Genomic DNA, 27,783 nt, shown 5'->3' on the forward strand with positions numbered 1-27,783 from the left:
AAATCCAGCTTCAAAGTGTGAGTGTCTCAGTGCTGAATTTGACAGCTGATCACAACAATTTCTATGCTGATCCCAGGAAATTTAGTGTGGTGATCAGTCAATAATCTGATAAGGTCTAATTTGTTCAGTTTGCTGATTACCCTCGTCATGGACCCTGGGTCAGAGTTGTTGTTCTGGACTTATTTTTGAAAGTGTAAGATAATGATGTCTGGTTCCTGAATATGTTATTTTCTAGACTTTCATGAGTTTTGTGTTTTAGCTTAGGTTGACTGTCTCTCACACAAAATCACCATCGAAACACAGCACACATCCCGCCAATGATTCAATTCCTCATAAACCACTGAATCAGGAAGTTTTGGACATCACTGATCACTTGACTGTTCAGACGAACCAACCCTCGGCAGTGTTTCTGAAGCAGTGTGTTGATTTTTTTGACACATGCACCTGAGCTTCAAATGGGCCATCACTAATTTAAATTGTCTTTTTAAAGAGTTCCTGAATTATTTTATAGTTAAAAATGTAGAACAAAAATATTGTTAAAGCACAAATAGGCTTTGATTTCGTCACCATTATCCACACAGGATTATTCAGACTGGTAAGAAAATAAATCCACACTACGTACCAGATATCAAAGAATATCTTTATTATCTCAAGGCTAATTTATAAATAGAAACATTGCCCTATATTCACAACAACATAAATAACACAAGAATACACAAATTAAAAAAGATAAACATGTCTCTTATGTAACAACTCTGAAAGCTAAATCTGAAGCTTAAAATAAGAAAAGGAAACAGTGACATGAATTTACATTAACAACAAACATTTCAGAAAGTTATTCAAATTTCACTTTGACCAGTAAAAGCTTCCAGAAACCAGAGATTACAACTTGTAAATATACAGATAAAGATCATCCAAGTCTACTTTTCTGAAGTTGCAAGCAATCGGTTTTTCCCATCTCTACAGTGTACAAGTGTTAGTTTGTCTTTTTCTCAAACATGGTTTTAGCAATCTGAGAAAGACAGCGTCCAAACTCACACAGGACCATGTGCTCAGCCTGGGCAGGGCTCTGAGTGTCTCTCTCAGCCATCTCAGCCTGAGCAAAAAGACAGTCACCTACACCCTCTAGTACAGCTGGGGTTATCACCGATACAGGCCACCTGAGCACACAAACAAACATTCACAGACATGAGTACTCTGGTATCTTTTTTTAATAAGATAAATAAATAAATAAATGGGCTTGTTAATTCAAGAAATATTTAAAAAAAAACTCCATAAATACCTCTAATTGTAAGTAGATGAGTACCACTTTCATAGAATTAGTGCGATCAACAACTTAAACAGAGTTGTTTAGGTTGTTGATCTGTTTGTTAACATAAAGTTTTCTGCGCCAGCAGTAGTGTGAGAGAACATATTTAAGTGCTTGATATCTAACATTCACACTCAAATGGATAATGAGTACCTTGTGGTTAGTATCTTGCCTAAGCTTATTTGGCATATAGTCTGGAGCAGGCGGGGATCGAACACCAACCTTCTGATTATTAGATCGGAGGACAGAAGGAGATAGATCAAAAGCTCCACTATTGAAAAGAGCCAGAGTTTAACCCTAATTAGTAATGATTAAATGCACAAATAATATATATATACACACATAGAGAAAAGAGGTGAAAAGAGGTGAGTGGAGAAGAAACAGTGCATCATAGGAATCCCTCAGCAGCCTACACCTATTGGAGCATAACAAAGGGAGGATTCAGGGTCACCTGATCCAGTCACAACTATATGCTTAAGCAAAAAGCAAAGTTTTAAGCCTAATTTAAGCAGGACCAGGCTGAGCGGCAGACCAAAGTGCTGGAAAATCTGGTTGCTCTGCCGCTACTCCCCCTTGGCACCAGTGATGATGCTCTGCAGGATGTGGGTAGGGGAACACCCCAAAGCCTCTTCTGGATGGTTTTCAGGCCGCAGTAGAGGCCGTTGGCCTGAGCAGGGCGTGGACGTGCAGCGATGGTGCGTGTAGTGTCAGCTGGTTAACCAGCCGGCCATTCAAAAAGCGCTTTGTGCCTGTTACCTTTAATGGAGGTCCTATTTGTGCATATTGGCATGGACCTCATTGGGCCATTTCACTGGGGTGCACTCAGATACCACTTTGTATTAGTTCTGGTGAATATGCAACACGATATCCCGAAGCAGTGTTGAACCTAAGAGCAAAGCTACACATGTTGGTGAGGTTATCACATGAGAATTTGCTCCAGGTTCAGGAACGTCGCCAACACTAAGCCCAAATGTAGCAACTTATTAGCATTAAACAATATTCAAAATACGTTATTCCCCCATATAAAATGACAATTTTACTTTACCTCTTTAGTGAACATCCTTGGTTCTCATGTGGCTAAGCGTCCTGTGTTATTGATTACTAGACTAATTGCTAAACTCTGATGAAAAGGCATGGTGATGCAGCATGGTACAACACCTGTGTTTGCAACAACTGACACCAACTGCTGTCTGGTCTCTGAGAAATGCATAAGGTGTCTCTGGTGTTGATGCTTTGATACACTGATACTGGCCATAGTGAAAAGAGTGTTACTTCCAATTTGTTCACACACTAACCGTAAAAGACACCTATGTATCTCTGTGTTGACACAATGACACTATTTCACACCCTGGTTTGAGATTATGTTTGCCTAATCATACCAATTCTGTATGATTTTCTTGTGTGGGCTTATCAAAAAGAAATACTTTCATGACTCACTTGTCCTTCGCATTGACAATCTTGTCTTTGGAGCCAGTTTGTGGGCCTGCGTCATAGTTCCTACAGCCCACACACTTACAGCCGGAAGTACACATGATGTTGGCCTAAACACAAATCAAACAAATATAGGTGAATTTTTTAACAGCTGATTCATGATCACTGGTATTCGTACTTATGCTTCAAAGGTAATGTAATTCTTAGCCAAATATCTGCAAAGACCCAAACTGACATTAATACAACCAGCATAATATCATTAAAATAATATAGTCAGTTGTGGGGGCTGCCAAAACAGGTACATGGAATGTCAATGGTGGTGAAGAAGTCTGATAGCGGTAGTGCAAGGTTCAGAGGTAGTGGCTGGATCAAGCTCACCTCAGCACAGCTTAGGTCAGGGGTCACACCAACCTTTTTGAAAGTGAGAGCTACTTCTTGGGTACTGATTAATATGAAGGGCTACCAGTTTGTCACACACTTCTCAAATACCAAATTTCCTCAATTTAACTTAATTATGTGTTATCGTGGTAAGTGAAAATGTTGTAGAAGTGATCACTTGAAAATGTAAATACTTGCAGAGATTTATAGAAATAAAGCGTTGCATATTGATATTTATCTGTTTCCTACCTGGTTTCCTACTTGCATTCTTTATAATTATGGTGAAAAATAATTAACATAATTAGTGTCTTTACATAGATGAATATCATTAATTATTAATTACAACAATTTTTAACAAATCATGCACTGTGACATACATTATTTTTGTATGTATGTAACATACAAAAATCAACTTTCAAATTTTACAGAACTTATTGGCAGCATTTTAAAGCAAATTGTGACATGTTACACTTAACAAACACATTTGTTTTTCAATAATTAAATTCAACTTTGACATGACACTGTAATGTTGCCACTGAGAACATCTAATATGGCTTTCTTTGTCTGTTAGTGGGAAACCTGGCATTGCATGCTGTTCACCAGTGTGTTTGTTCTTGATGAAGTTCATGTCAGAAAAGGCTGATTCACAAAGATAGGTTGAACCAAACAGGCTGGCAACCTTCATAGCTGCTGTGCAAACACCACTGTACTTTTCTGTGTCAACAAGGCACCAAAAGTTTGGTGCACCCTGATAGGCTTTGAGGTGGACGTCATTTTGCAATGTTACAATTTCGATTTCCACCTGTCCAGCATCCAAGCTGAACATTGAACTTAGTTGCTCAGCAATGCATGTTGTGTCCACATTCATGAAAGGATTGGAAATGAATGAGACACATGGCTCAAGCTGATCAAGGTCACAAAACCTGTTCTCAAACTCTTGACCAAGTCAGTTTATGACTTGAGTGTACTTTTCTGCAACTTTGTCAAAAGTCTCAGATGCAGAAGCATTGTCTTTCAGCACCATCTGCACAGAGGGAAAGTGCAGCACCTTTTTTCTCTGTAAATGCACAGAGAAGATGCTCATCTGGTCTTTTTTTTTTTTTTTTTTTTTTGCCTGTCCCGTTTGGCTCTTTTGCCCTCAGAATTGTTGTCTAAAGGCAAAGAAAGATGCCCAACGGATTTACTTTACCAAACTGACCATCCCAGCCTTGCCGTAATGGTCCATTTGATTCACCTTTTATTGTTTATTTTATTTTCACTTACTGAATACGGGACAGACTTGACTGGGGGAAAGAAGGGGAGAAAGAAAGAGGGAAAGAGAAACAGCTGAGAAGAGGGACGGGGGAGAGGGGCAAAAGACAAAAACCAACAGAACGGGCAGAGAAAAAAAATGCATATATCAATCACCTGGGTCACCTGCTGAGAAAGAAAAAAGAAAGCAAGCAGAAGAGAACAAGAGTAATAGAATAAACAACATCACAATGATATATGGGAATATGACAGTAAATACTAAATATTAAACATTATTGTGCAGCACATAAGATCAACAGAACACAGTGTGCTTTGAGGTAGGAGCCAAAAAGGGTGTAGTTTGTGGGTGTGATCACCCGTGTGTACACCTGTGAGCATGGACGCGCTTGTTTTTTGTTTTTTAAAAGGTTCCTTCATGTAATAATCTGCTAGAGGGTGTGGGGGGGCCACAGCCCCGTCCTCCAGGGCATGAAGCAGGTGTGGAGGAGATCAAAACTCCAGACATCCAGAGGCCCCCAGAACACAAGAGACCAAGGAAGACCAACAGAGGGGCAGCTGCGCCACTGTCCCAGAAAGAGCTGAGGAGAGTCCCAGATGAGGGCTCACCCAGCAGCCGCGGAGCAGAAGCCAGGGGGAGTTGCAGTGACGCGCCCGTGAGCTCCGCCGGCAGCCAGCCGCGCCTGAGTGACCGAGCCCCAGGCCGAGAGGCCGGGGGCACCCCACCTCCGAAGTGGCCCGAGCGAGCCCCAGGCTCCAGGCCCCGATAAGCGGCCGCCAAGGAGTGAGCCGGTGTGTACCTGGACGCCCACCCCCGGACACAAAGAACCACCAACGCACCGATGTCCGAGGGGGACCGCCACTGGCAGGGGAAGTGGTGGTAGGGGGAGATAGGCCTCCAAACCTTGGAGGGCCTGAGATGTCCCCAGAGAGGTGGCGCCTGACACCCAACCTGACATATAGACACAGACATACAGGCACACACAGATACAAACATCCATTCCCACCCTCATGCTCTCATATGCACTTACTCCACACTCAACCAACGTGGAGACAGACATAAAGAGACGTTGTACACACGATCACACTCCCCAAGCGTACTCTACAAACCGGGTCTAGGTGCCCTTGCCCCTGGAGGGGGGAACTGCACCCAGACCCAGGTGGTGTTACCCTTTTCCCTACGGTGGGGGGAGGCAGACCGCCCCGACTCTGCAGCAGGAGGAAGGCCCCACACTCCAGACCGCAGTCGGACGGCCAACTCCTCCTCCTAGCCCCCCCGCTCCAGCAGGTCGCAGAGAATGGGGGTGAGAGAAGACTCCAAACCTCCCTCCACCCGCTCATTGTAGTGTTGATGCATGTGTGTTCTAAGGTGCATTTAAAACCCAGGAGGGCTTGGAGCTACCTGCCAGAGAGCAGCAGGTAAGCACATGGTCCCTCCTGCTAGCCCTCAATGTCTACGTGTATTTAAAATTGAGAGGTGGGCAACGAAGCCAGGGGTGGGGTGTACACCCTGATGGTACTTTGGACTCCGTGTATCGTGCCCACCCCCAAGATCCTATATGTATGTGTAATGAGAGTGTGAGTAATGTGAATGTCTAAGTTGTGGGATAAAATTGAGGCAGAGGCAGCCAGAAGGGGACAGAGGGGGGGGTAGCCTCCTCTGCACCCTGGTGACATACCCCTACTCCAAGGTCCTGCATGTGTGGGTGGTTGTGGTGGAGCGGGAAGAGGGAGGCAGCTGGAGATGGGGAGGGAAGGAAGGGAGGGGCAAGTGACCCTTCCCTAGGGCCAGCTCCCCCGCTGACCCCAGTAGGCACCCCCATACTCCGCGACCCGCCAGGGAAAGGGGGCCCAGGCCCATCCAGACCGGGGCCCAGCGCAGCAGCGCCTCCCGGCCCCACAGAGCCCGGGACAGTCCTCCCAACCCCACCACAGAGAAAATTGCACCCACCCCACCATCCACTCATCTTCCAGACTACATAAGACAATAAACACCCAGGCTGAGATCTTCCTCCACCTCTCCTGTATCTCCCCCTCCTGCAGAGGGAGCTCCTGAAGAGAGGAAAGCTCCTGCAAGATGTGACAATCTCCCCCACCAGTTGAAGAGCCCCCCAGGTGGCTCGATGCACCGGCGGCACCCCGCTCCAGGGCTGGGCCCCCATGCACCCACCCGCCCACAACCCCGGCAACACACCAACCAGGACCCAAGCCCCCGAGGCCCGGTCCGGGTCCCAGCCCAGAGACGGAGCGCCCCCAGAACCTCACGCCCATCCCGGACCCACCCAGGGGCAGCCAGGCTACCAGGTCAGTAACCCACGTCCGTCAGCACAGACCCTCCCCTAGCCCCGCTGCACACAGCCGCGAGGAAACAGTCACCTGAGAGCCAACAGAGCCCCTAACCGGACATGACCGCTACCCCGGGTTGAGCCCCCCAAGGAAAATGCCTTGGTCTTTAAATCTATTTAAAGCACTTATCATAAATAAAAATAGATGCAGCTTACTGGTAAGTTGTTATGGCGAGCTATTTTTAGAACAGGCCCGCGGGCGACGACTCATGTGGTCCTTGCGGGCAACCTGGTGCCCGCGGGCACCGTGTTGGTGATCCCTGGCTTAGGTTCTAGAACCTGTCTTGACTCAGTTGTCCAGGGGGTGGGGGGCTTCGAGACTGTGATTATCGATCTGAATATGAATGGTGTTTTGTTATTGGACTCCTGTAGTAATCACAGCTTTTTCCATAACCTACACAACATTCAGGCATATGCGTATTCATGAGTGCACTTGGCACCGGGACACCCTAGGTCACAGGCCAGCGACTGATTTTGTAATTATATCATCACATCTGCAGATGTAGATATATCTTAGATTGTATGGTGAAGAAGTACTTAGGCGGCAGCGTAGAGTAGCGATTAGCAATGTTATCTCACGGAAAGAAGGGTGCTCAAACCGTACCTGGTCTTGTGTGTGGAATTCACATGTTCTCCCTGTGACTGTGTGGTACTGCAACTTCCTCCCACAGACCAAAGAAATGCATGTTGTGTAAAATACTTATTCTAAAGTGGCTGTATATGTGAGCTAGATAAAGTGTACGGAATAAAGTACTGTAGGAATACCACCACTTCCCCTGCCGGTGGCGGACTCCCTCAGGTGTCGGTGCGTTGGTGGTTCTTTGTGTCTGGGGGTGGGCGTCCAGGTACACACCGGCTCACTCCTTGGCGGCCGCTTATCGGGGCCTGGAGCCTGGGGCTCGCTCGGGCCCCTTCGGGGGTGGGGTGCCCCCGGCCTCTCGGCCTGGGGCTCGGTCACTCAGGCACAGCTGGCGGCCGGCGGAGCTCACGGGCGCGTCACTGCAACTCCCCCTGGCTTCTGCTCCGCGGCTGCTGAGTGAACCCTCATCTGGGACTCTCCTCAGCTCTTACTGGAACAGTGGCGCGGCTGCCCCTCTGTTGGTCTTCCATGGTTTCTTGTGTTCTGGGGGCCTCTGGATGTCTGGAGTTTTGATCTCCTCCGGGGCTCCTCCGGGGCTGCTAGGGAGTGTGGCCCCCCCACACTCCCTAGCAGATCGTTACATGGAGAAACCTTTGGAATACAAGCGCGCTGATCCACACAGGTATGCACACGGGTGTTCACTGCTCGTAGACCCAAATTACACCTTTCTTGGCTGCTACCTCGAAGCACATCTGTCCTGCGTGCTGCACAACAACATTGAATATTTAGTATTTACTGCTGTTTACACTTAGCTAGATTAATGCGATGGTGTTGTGTTTAGTATGTTGCTTTGTTTCTTTTTTTTTTTTTTTGTCTTTTTTTGCTTGTTTTCTATTCTTCTCTCAACAGGTGATCCAGGAGATTTTTATTTTTTTTCTCCCCCCCTTTCTCACTGTCCCTCTCCCCTTCTGTTTTTCCTTTCCTTCCTCTTTCTTTTTCCCTTTCCTATCTCTCACTCATGTCTGTCCCGTCTGTAACATCTGTAAATAAAATATAATAAATAATAAAAACAAAGATCGACCAAATGGACCAATACGGCAATGCCACGATGATCCATTTGGCAAAGTAAATCCATTGGGTATCCTTGTTGGTCTTCAGACAACAATTCTGATGGCTAAAGAACCAAATGGGACAGGCGGAAAAAAAAAAAAAAAAAAAAAAAAAAAAAAAGGAATATATGGTTAAACAATATTGTTAGGGTGCCTGGGTCGTCGACCCAGTGTTTTGTGTTTTTGGTTCTTTGATTTTGTTTGTTTCATTATAGTCTAGCTTTGCCTTATGGGTTATACGATTATTCTTAGTTTAGGTTCTCTGTGTGGGTTTTGTTAGAGTTGTAGTGTTCTGGTTTTCTGTCTGTGATCCATAGTTGCTGTCTCCCCTGTCTGCTTTATCCCCGTGTCAAGTCTGCGTCTCTGTGTTATGTTTCCTGTTTTACTTTGAAAGTCCGTGCCTCATGTTAATGCGTCTGGTTTCGCTTCCTTTGTCTCGTTAGGCCTGATTTGCCCCAGCTGTGTTTCCCTCCTGTCTCTCATTCCCTGATTGCTCCCTCTGTGTATATAAGCCCTGTGTTCTCATCTGTTCGTGTTGTGATTGACCCTCATCTTGCTGTGTGGCCCGCCCGTGTTACTGTTATTTTCAGTTTAGTATTTGTATTCTCAGTTTTGCTAGTTCTGTGTTTGCCATCTAGCAATAAATCTGAGTTTGAGTTTACTTTCTGCCTCTGAGTGTCTGCGCATTGGGTTCTCCTTACCACCACTCCTGCCTGCACACAGCCTTCATATGACAAATATACACTATGGGGTCCTTAAGTTTTTGGATAATTACTCATTTTTTGTAATTTTGGCTCTTTACACTATCGCAGTGAGTTTTAAATCACATCAAGATTTTAATTCAAATAGTTTCACAAAAGTACTGTGTGAATTGCTTAATAATTAGAGCCATGTTTTTACATAGTCTCCATTTTCAGGCGTAATTGGATAATTGCCTGACAGGCAATTTCAAGGCCAGGTGAGGCTCTGTTTCCTTCTCATTTCCAGGTTAGGTAGATAAACGATCTGCAGTTGGTTCAGAGAGATAAGCTAGCTTTTTATTGGAATATAAGGAAGTGTCTGAAATTGAGAGCAAAAACTTTAGGAGGCCAATGTGGTATATTCTAAGACTGAATGCTGAAGCATATCACATCATTTGTCAAACATGGCGGAGGTGATGTCATGGTATGTCCACATGTGGCTGCAAGTGGAACTGGGTCATTAGTGTTTATTGACTGAACTGTTAAAGACGAATGCAATAGATTAAATACGTCTGCAATACAATCACATTGAGATTGTTTGATTCAAAATCCACTGTGTTGGTGGGGCAAAATGACCACAAAAAAAAAGTCCAGTAATTTCTCCTGTGCCCACACTGAGGATATATGGCAACCGGAGACCACAGAAAATGAATGACATTTCATGACTTCTGGTAAGAATGATCAAAATAACTGAAGGCGAGGAGATGGTGGGCAGGACCTGAGAGAGATTTTTCTCTATTTCCAGGCAAGTTAGTGAAGGGACTACCAGTGAGAGTGAAAAATACCACTGACTGACATGACACATGACATGGTAGTAAGTACAGTGCACATGCAGATTTATGGATAACTGTGCTGGTAGGTATGTCAAACTAAGCCATCCACTAGAAGAATCATGTGCCTTGTGTATGTGACTTTGACTCAAGCAGATATACCCTCTCACCAACATGAAAGATTGAAAAAGGTACCTCCACATTTAAACACGCAACTTGTTTTATGATTATGGGACCATTACAATGGTACTCTTTATGTATGTGTGTACCTCATAGCATTCACAGTAGCGCTTAAGGCAGCCAGAGCGTTTACAGTTGCAGCCTTTGTTGTGCCAACCTCTGACTGCTCCTGACTTCACACCAGCAATTTTTGGCCTGAAGGCATCTGGGTTATGACCTAAACACCACTACATAATGACAATATGGGTATCTTATGGTTAGAATAAGAAAGAAGCACAAGCTAAGCAAAATATACACATACATACATACATACATACACACACACCATCTACATACTGCAATTTCCAGGTGGAAACAACACAGTTTATAAAATTGTATTTTTGGAGGTGCACACCATATGCACATTGGTTGTACTGATACTACTTTTTGTGGATGAGGCTCCCGGTCTTGGAAATATGCTTTAAGCACTTTGACGACTTTTCAAAAATGGTTAGATTGCTTGATAAGAATATCAATACGTAAGAAGAAATGTTCCATCCAAGAAAGTGTTAAACTAAGTCTCAACTTGGGTTCAGATCTGCCAATTTTAATACCAGTCAATCCATCTGGCATCTCATTGACATATACAGTATACGTACAGATTTTTCATTATTTTCTTAGATGTTAAAACTAACTCACACAAACATTAATGGGGTTTTTGACTTGACCATGTTTTCAAAAAGCACTGCCAACCTTAATCGCCTTGAGACGCTTCATTTCATGCTCTGCATTGTTGTGGCAGTTAGAACAGTCACAGTTGCTGCACATCACTCCATTGGAAAAACACTCACAGTAGCTTAAAGAGAAACACAGAAATACACATCAAACAACAATTACCTTTAAAATGTAATTTGTAAGTGTCTGTTAGTAACATTACACAGTCAACTGGAGGGAAAACTTCATGCAAATCCAAACATTTTAAGGTGAAGACTTGGTTTAAGGTTAGGAGAGAATGCTCAGTTATGATGTAATGACACAAATTTCAAAGCATAGTTTCACCTTAAGTTACAGTCATGTTGGAGACCCTTGGGCCTAATCTGTGTGGCCATGTCCAGGCGTTTTACATGTGGTGCCAGCCAAAAGAAAGAATTTAAATTCTGGGTTTTCCCTCCCGTGTCCCTGCTCTTTGTTCTAGTCATTTTTTTCAGGAGCAAACATATTTTATCCTCAGGTTTTTCAACTTTTTTGTACGTTCCCGCAAATCTATCCCGATAGAAATTTGCGAGTTTTTATATTGTATTATGTGCAGGTAAAAATACCTTTGCCAGCCCACAGAGAGTAGATGTGGCTGAACTACTCCCGTGTGTGTACAGTTTCCTCTGGACAAGCCCCACTATAGCCTTTCTCATAGAAAACCCAGTTTTGCGCTTTGATACACCCACTTGAAACCTGTGTTGGATAAGTAAATTAAGCCAAACTAAATTAAGAGATGCTCTGCCCACCCTACCCACAGAGCCCCATGGTTTACCCACAAATACCCACTGTGGGCTTGCACAGGCATGTAGAGTATACAGCAAATTTTTCACCAAAAGTGATCAATTTCAGTGAATGCTGATTAGGCTTTATTTGCGTTTCCCCATGTGAATTAGTGTCAGTTCGCCTCACTGCATAGACTTTGTATGTAATCACATGATGCAAATGTCCTTTACATTTGTTGTAAAAGCACAATGAGCCTGTAATAAATTACCATCAAGCACATCTTATCGGTGACTCCCACCCAACCCCCTGAGAGTGACTTGATTTATTTTTCATATCTTTGGCAGGCCATATTTAATGAATCCATGCATAATACTTAATATTACAAATTCAATACTTAAAATAATCTCATACTATGAAAATTGTCATCAGCCCTCTTAACTCTTAAAGCCACATGAACAACATTTTAGTGTTAAATTTTAGTTATTGGTTAATCTTCTAGTGTTTAGTGACATTGTTTTGAAGTAGAAAAGCAATAGTATGATGTCTACTCACAGTTTGAGGCATTGTGATCTGGTACAATGGCAGGGCTTCCTGGACTTTGAGTCACAAAACATGCCAACATTTCTATAAGGGTAAAAATTAAGAATTTATTCCCATTAAATAATATACATATACTATTGGTAAAAATAAAAAACAACAAAAAACAAAACATAACAAGGAATTCAAGGATTTTTTTTTAAAATGTATGACAGTGTGCACACACACATAGACGCACACACAAGCTTTATGTAAATGAAGCACAGACAAATCTAAGCTGAAGCCAGGGAGGCATATATAATTCTAGTGTGTCATTAGTCGGCTAATTAACACTAATAAGTACACCATCAGTGAAAAGTTTGGACACACCTTCTCATTTAATGCCAAAAAGTTTATTCTGTCCATCAGCTGACCCAACCTGGTTCACTGGGGAAACCTGCAGTCAGCTGAGACTGAAAAAGTCACTCGGATGAGTGACAAAAAGTTTCTCCCACTGAAAACGCTACGTGCAGATGAACAGAATCAACCTTTTTGGGATTTCCTTACCTGAATGATTAAGCATACATCACCTTCTCATTTAATGTTTTTTCTTTTTTTGTGACCATTTACATTGTAGATTCACACTGAAGGCATCAAAACTAAGAATGAACCCATATGGAGTTTGTGAGTAAACAAAATAGTTTGAAATAACTCAAAACATACTTTACATGTTTTGGCCACCCTTTGCTTTGATTACTGCTTTGCACACTCTTGGCATTCTCTCGATGAGCTTCGTGAGGTCATCACTTGAAATGGTTTTCCAACAGTCTTGAAGGAGTTCTCTGAGACGCTGCGCACTTGTCGGCCCTTTTGCCTTCACTCTGCGGTCCATCTCATCCCAAACCATCTTGATTGGTTTTAGGTCAGGTGACTGTGGAGGCCAGGCCATCTGGCGCAGCACTCCATCACTCTCCTTCTTGGTCAAATAGCCCTTACTCAGCTAGGTTTGTTTGGGGTCCCTGTCCTGTTCAAAAATAAAAGATAGTCCAACATCATGTCGCTGCAGGATGGTGTGCTGGCCACGCTGGTTCAGTGTGCCTTCAATTTTGAATAAATCCCCACCAGTGTCACCAAAGTACACCCACACCATCACACCTCTTCCTCCATGTTTCACAGTGGGAACCATGCATCGCACAAAGACATGGCAGGTGGAACCAAAGATCTCAAATTTAGACTCATCAGACCAAAGCACAGATTTCCACTGGTCTAATGTCCATTCCTTGTGTTTCTGGGCCCAAACAAATCTCTTCTGCTTGTTGCTTTTCCTTAGTAGTGGTTTCTTAGCAGCTATTTGACCATAAAGGGCTGATTTGTGCAGTCTCCTCTGAAGAGTGGATGTAGAGATGAGTCTGCTCCTGGAACTCTGTGTGGCATTTATCTGGGCTCTAATCTGAGATGCAGTTAACATGCGATTTCTGAGGTTGGTAACAGATGAATTTATCCTCAGCAGCACAGGTGACTCTTGGCCTTGTGAGTCATGTGAGCCATTTTCGTGTACAGTTTGATGGTTTTTGTGACTGCAATTGGGGACACACAGTTTGCATAATTTTCTGGAATGACTGACCCTCAGTTCTTAAAGTAATGATGGACTGTCGTTTCTATTTACTTTGCAGATAGTTTCATGCCATAATATGAATTCAGCTGACAGTTAGGGCTGTCAGCTGTGTACCAATCTGACTTCTGCACAACACAACTGATAGTCCCAACCCCATTAAGAAGGCAAGACATTCCACAAATGAACGCTGACAAGGCACACCTGTGTCGTGAAAACCATTTCAGGTGACTACATCATGAAGCTCATTGGGAGAAGGCCAAGGGTTTGCAGTGCTCTCAACTAAGCAAAGGGTGGCTACTTTCAGGAATCTAACATATAAAACATATTTAGAGTTATTTATCAATGTTTTCTTCGCTGCATAATTCCATGAGGCATGTTGTATAAATGCTGTCTGTTAGATTTTTCCTCTCTCCTAGTCTTCACACTCACTTACACAGTATTTTAACAGAGCAAATTTAGCTGTTTATATTTTTCTTTTCCAGCTGTAAATAAACAGAATGACAATGAAATGTGAACCTGGCCTATTAACTAAAGGGTAAACTGCTAATATGCTCAAGCCATTAACCCGAGTGCTCAATGAGAAAGGTAGAAGCCACAGTGTCTCATTCAGGTCTGTGCTGTTGTGTATTCTAGGGAATGAGCCTCACGGCTTCCTCTTGGCTAATTATCAGACATTCAAATCTTTTCTCTGAAATGGGTGGTACTAGCAGCCTTTCAAGTTAGATTTACAGTTTACAGATTCTACAACATATGTGCATTATTGGACCTTTAAGACAACAGCAGTTACTGTTGATTTTTTTCCCCTACTTGGTCAGTATATTAAGCACAATGCTCACACTTTGGTTTCAGTTTCACAGTCCTAACCTTGTGGGAAGCTGATTTTTGAATGTCTGATCTTGAGCCTCGTATAGTGGACCAGCTGTCTGGTGGTACAGGGGAAATAAAAAAAAAAAAAAAAGACTTAATACATGACTGATGAAATATTAGAAATTCAGTTAATCAACTGATCATTCAAAATGGGAAAAAATAATTTCTAAGTAATTCCTACCTGACTGGAAGTCCCCAGTACAGTCACTTCTGATAAACACAAAAGGAAAATCACCATCTACAGAAATCCCAATTTAATCAACAACTGTAAAGTGCCATAGCTGATTTTTAAAAATTAAAATCAGCTATGGCACTTATCGGTTACAACTGTGTTGCAAGAGACTATAGGAACATAAACTGAGCTTGCAACATCTGTAATAACTATTATGACATCTTTATGTTTAAAAATCACAATTTTCTACTTTTTCTTTTTCTATGTCCAGGTTTGTTGGTGAAAATGACTTAGTCCTATCTTCTTGCTGCAAGGAAAGGAAATTCAGCAAAAAAAATTAAAAAAATTAAAAAATCCTGGTTTAAACTCTGGCAAGGGCCTTTCTGTGAGGAGCTTGCATATTTTCCCTGTAAATATATGGGTTTCCTGTGGGTACTGATGATTATAAATTGAGAAAAATTGTTTAAAGCATATAGAATGAAGCTATAATCTAAAGTGCTTTTAGTGGCCAGTAAGACCCTGAATGAGATCAGCACTTAAGAAAATGAATGGATGGATTGTTGAAAATGCTAATTTTTCTCGTGGCAATGTACAGGTGATCGTTAAATATACTATAAAAGTGATTATACTTCCACAGAACAGACCAGAGGTCATGGAAAAAATACAGCCACGGAATGAAAAAAGTGATATACATACAAAGACAATTGCCAGACATAATAAAATACTTATAAAATAAACATCCACGTATCTAGTCTTGTCTTTGGCTGCTCAATCTGAACACACAAGTGGTGCTCTGTTATTGGACTTCTGTGCAGACCATCAAAAAGGATGGAGTGCCCACTCTGGGTCAGATATGAGTTGGGAACCCAAATGGAGGAGTTTAAGCATCTCAGGGTCGTGTTCATGAAGGAACCCCAAAGGCTTTTTGATTAAATTTCTGGAGATGCATTAGTAGATGAAGACTGTAGTAAATTCTTAAAAATAAAATACAATAAAAATAAAATTGTGCGATGAGGAAGCAATCTCAAAATACCAGCTAGGCTGGAAGCTATCTAGGCTGGAACTTGTTTGAAAGCCAATATAAGATTAATATTAAAAATGCTAATAGCAGGTCACTATTTTCAGGAGGAGGTTAAAAAAGAAGTCCTGTTAAAATGAGTCAGATAAAACCATAAATCAAGGTTTAAGACTTGCTCTTTTATGTGTCAGACTTTATCTTATGGCTGGCACAAACTAAACTTGAAGCAATATTATAACCTCTAGTACGTAAATTTACCATAACCTTTCCCTTGAGTTAGAGTGTCATTTCTTTGAGCTGATGCAGATTCCATGGTAAGAAGCACAGGTCCTTGCTGGTGTGGATTAACTAGCGCCAAGTGCTCACCTCCGTTGACCATACACACCATCTATAGGGTGATAAAATAATAAGAGCAAACAAAATTTCTTATTACTTCTATTTTAATTTAAAACTTCAGTTTACCATTATACATTAGACAAAACTTCAGAATGAATTCAGGCACAAAAAATTATTAGAAGCAACATGGCCAGAGAAAGCCATTAATATTGAGCTACTCCAAGTGACACAAAGTAGTTGAAGTTGAATTTTTCTCAGCAATAAGAGTGACTCCACACAGTATCCTCAGAGGGAAAGATACTGCTGCTTTACATGAAAGTGTAGAAAACGTAGTAAATGTAATTACAGGGCTACCTAGACATTCAGAGCCTGTAATGCTGCCAGCAACCACTCCTCAGCAAAAAGTGAAATGTGGGACAATGTGATGTGCAACAGCGAAATTGTTTCTTGTGTGGACATCCTTTAACAATAGTGCTGGAGTAAATATAGTTTGCACAGGTGGTTGTCACAGGGGTAACCAAAAGCTTTGTTTTTCTTCTGATTTCCTGAGACAAATACATTTGATATAAATGCAATTAAGCCTGGCGGGGACATCTCTCCTCAATTGTATACTTACCTCATTTCCTTGTGTCAATAACTCTCACCAGTTCATCTTTAGCCAGCCTCAGTCTCACCCTGGATTCTCCACCACCATTCCCTCGCTTTGCTGTCACACCAATTAAATATTCATTGCTTAACCTACCTATCACTTCAAGTCTTTCTCCAGCCTTCTGATGCTCGGTTCACTTTTCTGATCACTAATCTCTCTCTTCCTGTGTTACAGAACCACTCGCCCCCGTGAATCCCTGTTCCGAGCCCTAGTGTTGTTTCACGTAATTCTCGCCAGTAAACTGTCTCCTGCGTCTCCCAAGTCCCTGTGTCTTTTCAGGCGATTGTCGCTAGTTAACTGTCACCTACCTCTGTGCAAATAAAATCTATGAAATTGTTCACTGTCTCCGTGTGGTATCTGCACTTGGGTCCATATCTCGTACCAGCCTCTGGGCCTTGTGGCACAGCTAAATCAAGTAAATATTATTCTGATGTTTTTCAGTTCCTCACATCACAATAAGATTATTTATGAAATCATAACTTTAGTCTATATATCTTTAACTAAGCGATGCAAAATATTACTTTCATAATATGAGAAGTTTCCAAGTTAAAGGCCGTCAAATACATGGGAAATGGGTCATAATTATTTTTCTATCTATCCATCCATGCATCTTCTGCTTATCTGAGGCAGGGGCAGCAGCCTAAGCAGAGAAGCCCAGATCACCCTCTCCCCAGCCACCTCCTCCAGCTTGTCCGGGACAACACCAAAGTGTTCCCAGGCCAGCCAAGAGGTATAGTCTTTCCAGCGTGTCCTGGGTCTGCTCTAGGACAACCTCCCGGTGGGACATGCCCAGAACACCTCACCCTGAAGCCACCCAAGAGGTGCCAAGGAGATGTCCTTGTCAGATGCCCGAACCACATCATCTGGCTCCATTCGATGTGGAGGAGCAGCGGCTCTACTCTAAGACCCTCCTTTCCGACACCCTGACATAGACTTTCCCAGGGGGGCTGAGGAGTGTGATCCCCCTATAATTGGAACACACCCTAGGGTTCCCCTTTTTAAAGATGGGAACCACCATCCCGGTCTGCCAATCCAGAGGTACCGCCCCTGATCTCCACGCAATATTGTAGAAGCATAACAACCAAGACAATCTTACAACATCCAGAGCCATCAGGAACTCAGGGCAAACCTCATCCACCCCTAGGGGCCCTGCCACCAAGGAGTTGTTTAACCCAAAACACCACTTGGGTTCAGATCTGGGAGGCTGTTCCTCCCAATCACGCTCCTCCAGATCTCACTGTTTTTGCCCACATGACCGTTGAAGTCTCCCAGTGGGACAACTAAGTCCCCAGGTTGAGCACCCTCAAGCACACTGCCCAGGGACTCCAAGAAGGCTGGGTACTCTGAACCGTCGTTTGGTGCATAAGTGCATACGACAGTCAGGACCCATTCCTTGAACTGAAGGCGCAGGGAACAAACCTTCTTGTCCAGCGGGAGAAACCCCAATATACAGGCAGCAAGCCGAGGGAATACTAGGATACCCACTCCAGCCCGCTGCCTCTCACCAAGGGCAACTTAGAACTGGGACAGAGTCCAGCCCATCTCCAGGAGCCCTGCGTTGAGGCGAGCCCGACTATATCTATCATGGTACCTCTCAACCTCACACACTAATTCAGGCTCCTTCCTCACCAGAGAGGTGATATTCCATATGCTAGTCTTGGTAGCCAGGGATTGGTCTGCCAGGGCCTCTGCTCCTGGCCACCGCCCGACACACATATCGTCCCCGACCCCTAAGGCACCTCCTGTGGGTGGTGGGCCTACAGGAGGATGGGCCTATGTCCCGTTTTTGGGCTGTGCCCAGCCAGGCTCCATGAACTAAGGCTTAGCCACCAAACTGGTTCCAGGACAGGGCACCAGTAACCCTATCCCAGACAGGGTGAACTGTTCCTTGATCATATACTAATAGGGGTCTTTTGAATCGCTCTTTGCCTGGTCCCTCATCCAGGACCAATTTGCCTCCTACCAGGGGGACAACATAGCTCCTGGGAAACCTGGGACACACAAACCTCTCCACCACGATATGGTGGCGATTCACAGAGGGCCTAATTATTATTTTTCAACATTTCTCAGTATAGAGGTAAACAAATTCATTATTTTCAGGTCAGAGATAGATATTTAAGCTTTGTGGAAAAACTGCTATCAGAACAATTTTACTGGATATCATAATCTAAATTTCTTTTCTTTCTTTTTTTGTTGAGCATGATCTGTTTTTGTCACGGTTCACGAGGCGAGCTGTATGGAATTATTAAAGGACCCAAGATGCGGCACAACTGAGGTGAGGAAGCTTTTTTGAAGGAACGTGCTCAAACAACAAAGGCGAGGGTGGCGAAAAACAGAACTGAATAAAACCTAAACTGAGAAAACTAAGCATAGAAAGCAAACCAGAAACAGAGATGCAGGGAGCGACGACCAGAGACGACGGAGGGAGATAAGCAGACGAACCAGCCATGCACACGAGAAAACACAGGGCTTAAATACACACAGGGCAATCAGGGAATGGGAAACAGGAGGGAGACACGGCTGGGAGTGATTGGACATAACGAGACAAGGGGAAGCGAAACTAGAACACTGACGGGAGACGCAGACCTACAACATAAAACAGGAACTCACACATGCAAAGACACAGACTAAAGCTACGTCCACACGTACCCGGGTATTTTTGAAAATGCAGATTTTTCTATGCGTTTGCACCTTTCGTCCACACGTAAACGCGTTTTTGGTCACTGAAAACGAAGATTTTTAAAAACTCCGGCCAGGGTGGATATTTTTGAAAACTCCGTTTTTGCATTTACGTGTGGACTAGAAAAACAGAGAAAATGCAGGTCAAAGGTGTGCACATTTTTTGACGTCACCCTGTGCGCCACGTTATTGTTTCGGTGAAATGAATTTCTATAATACTGTTACTGTTAATTGTACTCTCTGCAGTGTTTAAATGCTTACATATACACACAGTTACTGTCCCTCCACACATACGACTCGGTTCTGCTTCTATGCCCCAGCTTTGTTTACTTTTTCCCACCGAGGCTTCTAGACTTCTGATTGGTCAACATTTCTGCACGGTTAGGAATATATCGCCACCTGTTGCTTTGGCATGTTCATAGCAGCGTTTTCCTTCATTTCTGCCTTTATGTGTGGACGGGATTATTTTTTAAAACGAAAACGGAAAATCTCCGTTTTCAAAAATACCCGTGTATGTGTGGACGTAGCCTCAGAAACACGGACTTTACCCAGAGGAAAACCACAGACAGAAATGACTAAACATTAACTGAGGAAGAACAGAACCAAACACCAAAATATATCACAACAATAGAAAACAGAAAACGCTGGGTCAAAGACATGACATGACAGTTTTTCAAGTGAAAATGAGCCACATACATCTATGCATTCATATTCTTTACACTTTAAACAGTTTATCTACCATGTCTATGGACTGTGAGAGGAAGCTCGAGTGCTCAGAGGAAGCACCACATGACATGGACAACATGCAAACTTCAAACAGAAAGAGATGTAAAGCCTGTTTGAAACAAGAGCCTTCTTACTGTGAGGTGAGGCTCCACCTAGCACTATTGTGCACACTGTTTTACTATTAAAGCTATGATACATTATGTGATACTGATGCTTAAAACTGGGTATAGAGGGGGAAAAAAATCATGCTCAGTATATTTGTTGCAGTTTTAACAGCACTTAAATGTGTTTCTGAGTCCTGAAAATTACATGAGGCAAATTCCTGTATTCAAAAACATTGTGCCTTAAAGTCTGCACTGTTTTTTTATTATTATATTTAATACAGGCCTTGCAGTCTACTAGAAGTTCCACAGATAATTCAACAATACAAATACATAATTATCAGTGTGTTAATTACATGCAAATTGCTTGAATATTGTTTACAAAATAATCATATTAGCATAATAAATTCTGTGTGGCTATAGAGAGCTGACATCTGGTGATGTTCTTTTAGTTTACATACAAGAAGGCAGGGATAAAGTGTTTTCCCTGTAGGAACACTGTACATGGATGCAAAATTAAACTTGACCTGCTGAAATCTAGTCTTTCTTAGTGAATAGAGAGAAATTTGTTAAACTTACAGGGTGTGTGATGTGAGACATGGCTTCAGTCAATCCCTCCTGAAACTGTTGATGATCCATGGGAAAAGGCTTGTGTAACTCACCCTGAAAATACACAAATATACAAACGTCTTGCATTGTTTATAATTTGCTTTCAAGGAGCCAGAGTTTATTTTTTAAATGCACAACAGAATACTGTCAGTCAAGACTGGAATCCCCAGAGCCTGGGCCTCAAAAAAAAAAACCATTGAAGCAGCACGGCATCATCTTGACAGAGAATTGAACAAAAGACAGCCAACATCCAAAGAAGAATGCCCTTCGAGAAGCCTGGAGGAGAAAGCTTTCCTAACAGAGTTCAGGCTACATTATAGAAAAAAGATTCTCATACCAAATATTACATTTCAAGCTCATTAAAGCTCAAAAACTCTGGGTTGAAATGTTGAATGCGCTGAAATACATCGAATTATTTACCTGAAAGCCAAAGTGAAGAACTGCTGAAAGCTGAACTTCACACAGAAGAAGTTTCAAAGTTGAAAAGTAGCTGAACATCTTTAAAATGTACATTAGAAAAAGCTGACTAATGACAAATGAAAATGGAAAAAAATTGAAAATACAAATCTGATTAAATATTGAAAGCTCATCTTTAAATAACTTGAAAAGTTAAATTATGTATTTTACATTTCTAAACTCAAGAATCTCCAATGAAGAACCAGAATATTTGCAGAAAATCTGCTGTGTGTGTGTGTGTGCGCTTGCATGCGTTTGTGCACGTGTGTACCTGTGTGTGTTTGTGATTTGGATCTCAATACTGTGAATGCTTAATCAGCATTTACACAGAACATTGGAATGTCATCTTTGTGGTGGAGAAGAACCCTGAGCTTGTGCACATACAGTGGAATATATACCCAAATATTGGTTAATAAAGTACTTCATATATTTCTTAACTCACAGTAAATCCTAGAAAATGGTTAATTGAACTAACCGGCATCATGCTGTAGAGACTGTGTTCATTGGTACACCAAGAAGCAGAAACTGAGTTGTGATGGCTGCCATCTGGTGGGGCAGGCACAGGGCTGAGGAAACAAGACACATTACTTTCCTTTCACAAAGGTCCAGACATAAAAAGCAAGGTTTAAATCTTCATACTTATCAGAGTCATTTTGAATAACACACCAGCAAAAAAATTGATTGTAGTTCAAAAGTAGTTAGTTACTTAATGTGTCTATAATGTGTAAAGCTTACCCACTGACAAGGTGGTACTGGCTCAACTGTGGCTCCAGGAAGCAGTCTGAATAAGTCAGCTGACACTGAGTCGACTGATATGGATCAATGAAAGAATCAATATGATACCTTAAGTTGAGAGGGTCCAACATTTCTGATTGGACAGTATGGTGATGAGGATTGGGAACTATCCCTGGCAAACTGATGTTTGAAGTAGGCCCAGACCAAATGGGGATCTCTATTGAGATTGGACAGACATTATTGAGTCTCTCAGAGCAGCAACCTTTTGAAGAAGAATCAGCAGTATCATCATGTTCCTCGTTGTACTGTGGCTGTAGCTCTGTCGCAGGGCTATTCATCCTGGCAGAATAGAAAGACCTGCTTTAATAAAACATCCATCAAATACATCAATAGTGAATTTTGGATTTTTAAAGCTGAAGATTCAGTTCAACTGCCAAGTTGGCTTTAATAATATATCTGAAGACAGTTAAACACTACATGTATATAGGCTCATTTACACCTTGAAGCCTTGCTTTTCAAAGGCCGACATACAAGTCACTGTCTGTGAAGCTGGATTTAAGAAATAAGCGCTTAAAGTTTTTAGAATATTTTAGAATATTTTTACTATAATTATGTATTTTATGTCAGTGCAGAACAACACCAGGTTGGGTGGTTAATTGGGGTTAAAAGACTTACATTAGTTTATGTTAGCTAACTAAGAACCAACTACAAGATGCATTTCCTGAAGAAAATGCAGTGTGAATGCTGATAGCAGAATGGTTTGAGCTGAATTTTTAATCATTGTTGAATATTTGGTGAAATAACTTTCAAATGAGCTGAAATACACTGAATCGTTCACCTAAAAGTCAAAGTGCAGAACTGTTGAAAGCTGAAGTTTACACAGAAGAAGCTCATATTCCTTAAATCACTTGAAGAGTGATAATATGTATTTTAAAATGTCTAAACCCAAGAATCTTAAAAGAAAAAACAGAATATCTGCTGTGTGTGTAGATCAGTGACTTCTTGTCAAACAGGAAGTCAATAAAATAAGGCTTAAGTGATGGACAGCAGCCTCTTGCCAGAGGACTGTGTGACAAACTGTTTATGTGAGGGGTCGTCAGCATATTCTTAGCAGAGATGATGACGTGCTGTATTTGCAATTCTGCTTTTGTTGCTTCCTCAAGCTTGACTCAAGCTTGTCAGTTTGGTGAACCAAACAGATTCTCCTCACACAGTCCTAATTTATAAAGTGCTTTAGAAACCTGAACATTACAGCTAACAGGTTTGTGCTATATAAATAAATAAATAAATAAATAAATGAATAAATAAATAAATAAATAAATAAACTATAACTAACAGGTGGATTTTCCCATGTCAGTGGAGCTAGCCAGACAATAAAGATCCACTTACTGCTTAAGAGATACACAGAGAAGGTGGACAGCATGGCTGCAACCATTTGTCGACACTACAGGAAGCTATGGGGGCAATATTGCCTATATCATCTGCCAACACTGCACTCAATACTAACGAAGAACATAGCGCGAACAGCAAAACAGCACGATGGAAGAAAACGAAAGCAAGGATTTTATAAAAAAATGTGAAAGCATTTCACAAAAAACGTTAAATGTAAACTTCGAAAACTTGTTGTTTTGGACTGGAAAATAAAATCCTTTTTTTGTCAGAAGCCATTTTTAGTTTCGTATTTGCACATTATTTTTTGTTTAAATACTACTAGAATTTTAATTTGTATTACCTAATTTTTTTAAAACTTTTATTCTAATGGTCTTATTGAGAAATGCTAAAAATAAATTTATTGTCAAATTCATGTGTTTCCTGGGTCATTATTTTAAGGTTTTGTGAGACAGGACAACAGGGTGAGATTCACAGGTGGGCAGACTTGAACAGGTGAGGTACTGGTGCCTAAAAGAGGAGGCTGCCCACAGGAAGTAGGGATAAAATGTACTGAAATAACTGATATTTATATAGCACTTTTCACAGAATAAGAACCACAACGTGCATCACAATAATGTCAAACAGATGTACATAAAACAACACAATCGATCATACAGCACAACTCTAGTTAAAAGCCAATCTAAATAAATTTGTCTTTAGGTGCTGTTTAAAAGAATAAACACAATCAAGGCAACGTAAACATGGAGGCAAAGCACTCCACAACCTGGGGGCCACTGCTCTAAAAGATCTATCTCCTCTGGTCTCAAAACGTGTTTGTAGGACCAACAGCCTTTGATTAGATGATCTCAGGTTGCGAGAGGGAGCATGGGGTTCTAAAAGATTGGAAATGTAAGCAGGAGCATCATGATTCAGAGCTTTAAAAGTCAGTACTATGATTTTCAAATTGTAAAATGCACTGGAAGCCAGTGAAATGAGAATAAAACTGGTGTAATGTGCTCTCTTTTTCGTGTCTTTGTTAAGAGCCTTGCAGCAGCATTCTGGACTGACTGGAGACGGTCAAGATTCTTTTTGCTCAAACAAAGAAATAAAATAAAATCGTCTCTTTTTGCTTTTCATCCGTAAATACTCTGCATACTCTTTCATGTGATTCAGTTTATTTTGAAAAGACTCAACAGCATCTTGAGCTTTATTGTGAAAGTTTTATATTGAAAATAAACAAGCGGACAGGGGATGGTTTTACTGTCGTTGTTGTTGCTAATGACAACGTATAAAAACAGGTGCTTGTCTGTCTGTAGTGTGGTTATATTAAATATAAGAGAAAGAGAGAACTTTAAGAAATTAATATAGCCACTACAGTGACCATCAAAACGATGAAAAAATATTGCCGTAAACAGCTTATTTTGCGACACCACGAAACAAACTATAGCATAACATGAAACATAGATGTTTTTATAAACAGAACAACATTTAACTTTGTTCACGATTCTCCAGCAACAGTATTTCAGAATGACTGAAATTATTGTTCATTTTTACTGTACAACATTCATTACACAGTCACATATGATAATATATTGTCAAATTCAGCACAGTTCGTAGAGTAACCACCTGTTTACTGTCATAGTTCCTGTGTTTGTCTCGCTGCATTTGCTACATTTATCAAGACAGTCAAATTCTGTTTACTCAGCACTTAGAGTAACCACCTGTTTACTGTCACACCCCAACTCCGATGAGAGCTTCCACTATTTTGTAGCCTACTTTTTAAATTTATAATGTGTTCTGCGGTAAAATATCTGCGGTGTAAAGAGAATCCGTTTTATACATGAGAGGCCGTTGAGCTCATTCTACTTCAGCTGGTATCTCGAAATGTTAACTGGTTCATTAAAAGTCAGACGTTACGTTATTCCGATTAGCCTAGGTTAATGTATCCGTTAACCTAACGGTACTTATAATTAATCATTTTGACATCTTTACCTGAATATAAATCAGTTACACAATGCTAACTAATTTTTAAGTTTTAACCACACAATGTAGCTTATTGGTGACTTACACAAATAACTGTGAATACTTACCTTACTACAGCGGTTTCTTGGGTCTCCTAACCTAGCCTTTCAAGACAGCCAGAACACCGGACGTTACTACGGTTACAAACGCGGTTCTACATGTATACATTACGATCAGTTACACGTGTGTTCACCGTTTGGATTCAAGTGTGAAAAAGATTGTGGCCGTTACTGACAGACTGCTGCGCTCATAGCCTACTTCAAGGAGAAGAACTGCGGGCTTTATGAGCGATGCTGGTGTGCAACACATCTATTTACTGCCTCTTTTCTTTTATCACTCACAATTTTATTTTGCCCTCAAAGTGATTCCCGAAATTTATTCCAGTAACCGTTTCACAATAAAGGCTTTTTGAGGAACAGTGAAGGGCTTCTATTACCGCGAACGGCTACAGGGCTTTTAGTTTGAAACAGATACAGGAAGTGTTCGGCTTTTCATCGGTCGCTTAATGCACAGGTGGTCTTTAAAGTAATAATAATTCAAAATAAAAATAAAAGAATCGAAACAGAAATGGGCAGTTAGGTAAAGATGATGGAATATTTAATCGATAAGTGATTTTCCAGCTTCAACGCAGTGTTGTCACTGATGGAGATTTTACACCGAAAATTTAAATCCCTGACGGAGTCTCACCCATTTCAGTGAAGAAAATAAGAAAAATGAAGGAGACTGTTATCAATCTCCAGGCCCGTTGTATGAGAGATAACCTTGTCTTTTCAGGTATGTTGGAGAGGACTCAGAAGAAACTATTAAAAACTTCATCCAGACCCACCTAAAGCTTCCAGAGGACACCATGAAGAACATCAGCTTCGATATAGTCCATTGTCTCTGAACCAGAAGGCCTGGGGCCCGGAGGCCACGTCCAATTGTCGCCAAATTTGACCATTTCAAGCAGAAGGAGCAGGTGAAGAGTCACGGTTAGGGAGCTGAAAGGAATAGACTTCAGCATAAACGACCAGTTCTTTAAGAGATCGTCTATTTACTTTTGTATTTCCACATCACAGTGTCAGGTCTGTGTCTTTGTGGAGGTCTCATGTTTCCTTTTTTATTTTGATAGTTCCTTGTCCTATGTTCAGTGTATTCAGTTTTGCTTCCTCCCCGTCTTGTTATGTTTGATTAGTCCCAGCTGTGTTTCCCTCCCGTTTCCCATGCCCTCGTTACCCCCATGTGTATTTGAGCCCTGGGTTTTCCTCTGTCTGTTGTCATGTTGTGCATCCTCACTGCTGTGGTTTCCCTTGTGCTCCTGTCTAATTCCTAGTTCTCAGTCCCAGGTTTGTTTTCTTGTTGTCTAGTGTGAGTTTATTGTTTCCCAGTGTTTTAATTCTTAGTTTCCATGTTCAGAGTTTTGGTTTGTTTTGGGGTTGTTGTTTTTTAGTTTATTTAATGGAGGATTTTTCAGCAATAAACCATATTTATTATAGTATAATGTAACCAACATACCTCTGTTTATAAATTGTATTTATTATAATAGCAACCAGCATTCCTACCCCTAGACATACCTCCTACTCAGTGTGCACTACCACTGATTACATTGCACCGTATATTGCACTGATCACTTGCTCATTACATTGCACCTGCTCCTTTATATGGTACATATAACTTGTACTTATCGGTGTAGATACTTGCATTATTACATACATTCCCTGTGTAGGCATCTCTTAAATTTCAAGGTTTTTTTTCTAAAGGAATTTTAATGTAAAAATCTACATGCTGCTAACAGAGAGATGCCAAACTGTGTTTCCTTGTTCTTGTAACAGTGACAGTAAAGATTCAAATTCAAATTCAAATTCAAATTTTATTTGTCACGTACACAGTCATACACAGTACGATATGTAGTGAAATACTTGGACAACTGCTCGTGACCTAAAGAAAACAAAAAAGGAAACGGCTATGAATAAGATAGGAAATAAATATGAAAAATTAAAAAGGGTAAATTTAACTAGGAAGGAATAAAATATAAATTAAGGTTAAAAATGAAATAACTGTACAACACAAATTAGAATGAAGGGTAAATTTAACTGGGAAGAATAAGATAAAATATATAAATTAAAGTTGAAAATAAAATAACTGTACAACAAAATACACAATATAGAACTATATAAGAATGTATGAAGAAATCTAAATATAAATAAATATATACACAATAACAGCAGCTGTACAAGTATTAACCGGAAATGAAGAATATAGTGACCAGTGTTGTGCAAAAACAAAGTCCAGAAAGTCCAGTGTGTGTGTAAGAACCATATGTGTGGGTCAGTACTGTGTGGTGGTGTGATTGAGAGACCGTATCGCCTGCGGGAAGAAGCTCC

General features: G+C 41.4%; 1 protein-coding gene across 1 annotated transcript; it reads right to left on the reverse strand.

Moving 5' to 3' along the window:
- Positions 1 to 976: 976 nt before the first annotated feature.
- tesmin (testis expressed metallothionein like protein) lies at positions 977 to 26,278 on the reverse strand. Its single transcript, XM_085357841.1, has 12 exons — positions 26,247 to 26,278; positions 22,028 to 22,366; positions 21,768 to 21,858; positions 20,807 to 20,890; positions 15,995 to 16,124; positions 14,728 to 14,756; positions 14,544 to 14,602; positions 12,101 to 12,172; positions 10,823 to 10,925; positions 10,180 to 10,317; positions 2,747 to 2,850; positions 977 to 1,160 (listed from the first exon to the last, which is right to left on the reverse strand). Exons 1-12 carry the CDS (start codon positions 26,276 to 26,278, stop codon positions 977 to 979), a joined length of 1,365 nt encoding a protein of 454 aa, XP_085213967.1.
- Between the last annotated feature and the right edge of the window lie 1,505 nt (positions 26,279 to 27,783).

The sequence above is a fragment of the Diplotaxodon limnothrissa genome, linkage group LG7 (genome assembly GCF_057381915.1).
Source record: "Diplotaxodon limnothrissa isolate DT_005_m linkage group LG7, D_limnothrissa_male_GT1.1, whole genome shotgun sequence".
In the NCBI taxonomy this organism is placed as follows: domain Eukaryota; kingdom Metazoa; phylum Chordata; class Actinopteri; order Cichliformes; family Cichlidae; genus Diplotaxodon; species Diplotaxodon limnothrissa.

What these genes read in the sequence shown, in the direction of transcription:
- tesmin (XM_085357841.1), bottom strand. Translation starts at nt 26,278, where the DNA reads ATGTTCTTCATGGTGTCCTCTGGAAGCTTTAG. An exon ending in GTGTCCTCTGGAAGCTTTAG is followed by an intron (nt 22,367 to 26,246) that starts GTGGGTCTGGAT and finishes CTATTCTGCCAG; the next exon opens with GATGAATAGCCCTGCGACAG. An exon ending in TGTCTCACATCACACACCCT is followed by an intron (nt 16,125 to 20,806) that starts GTAAGTTTAACA and finishes ATCACCCTATAG; the next exon opens with ATGGTGTGTATGGTCAACGG.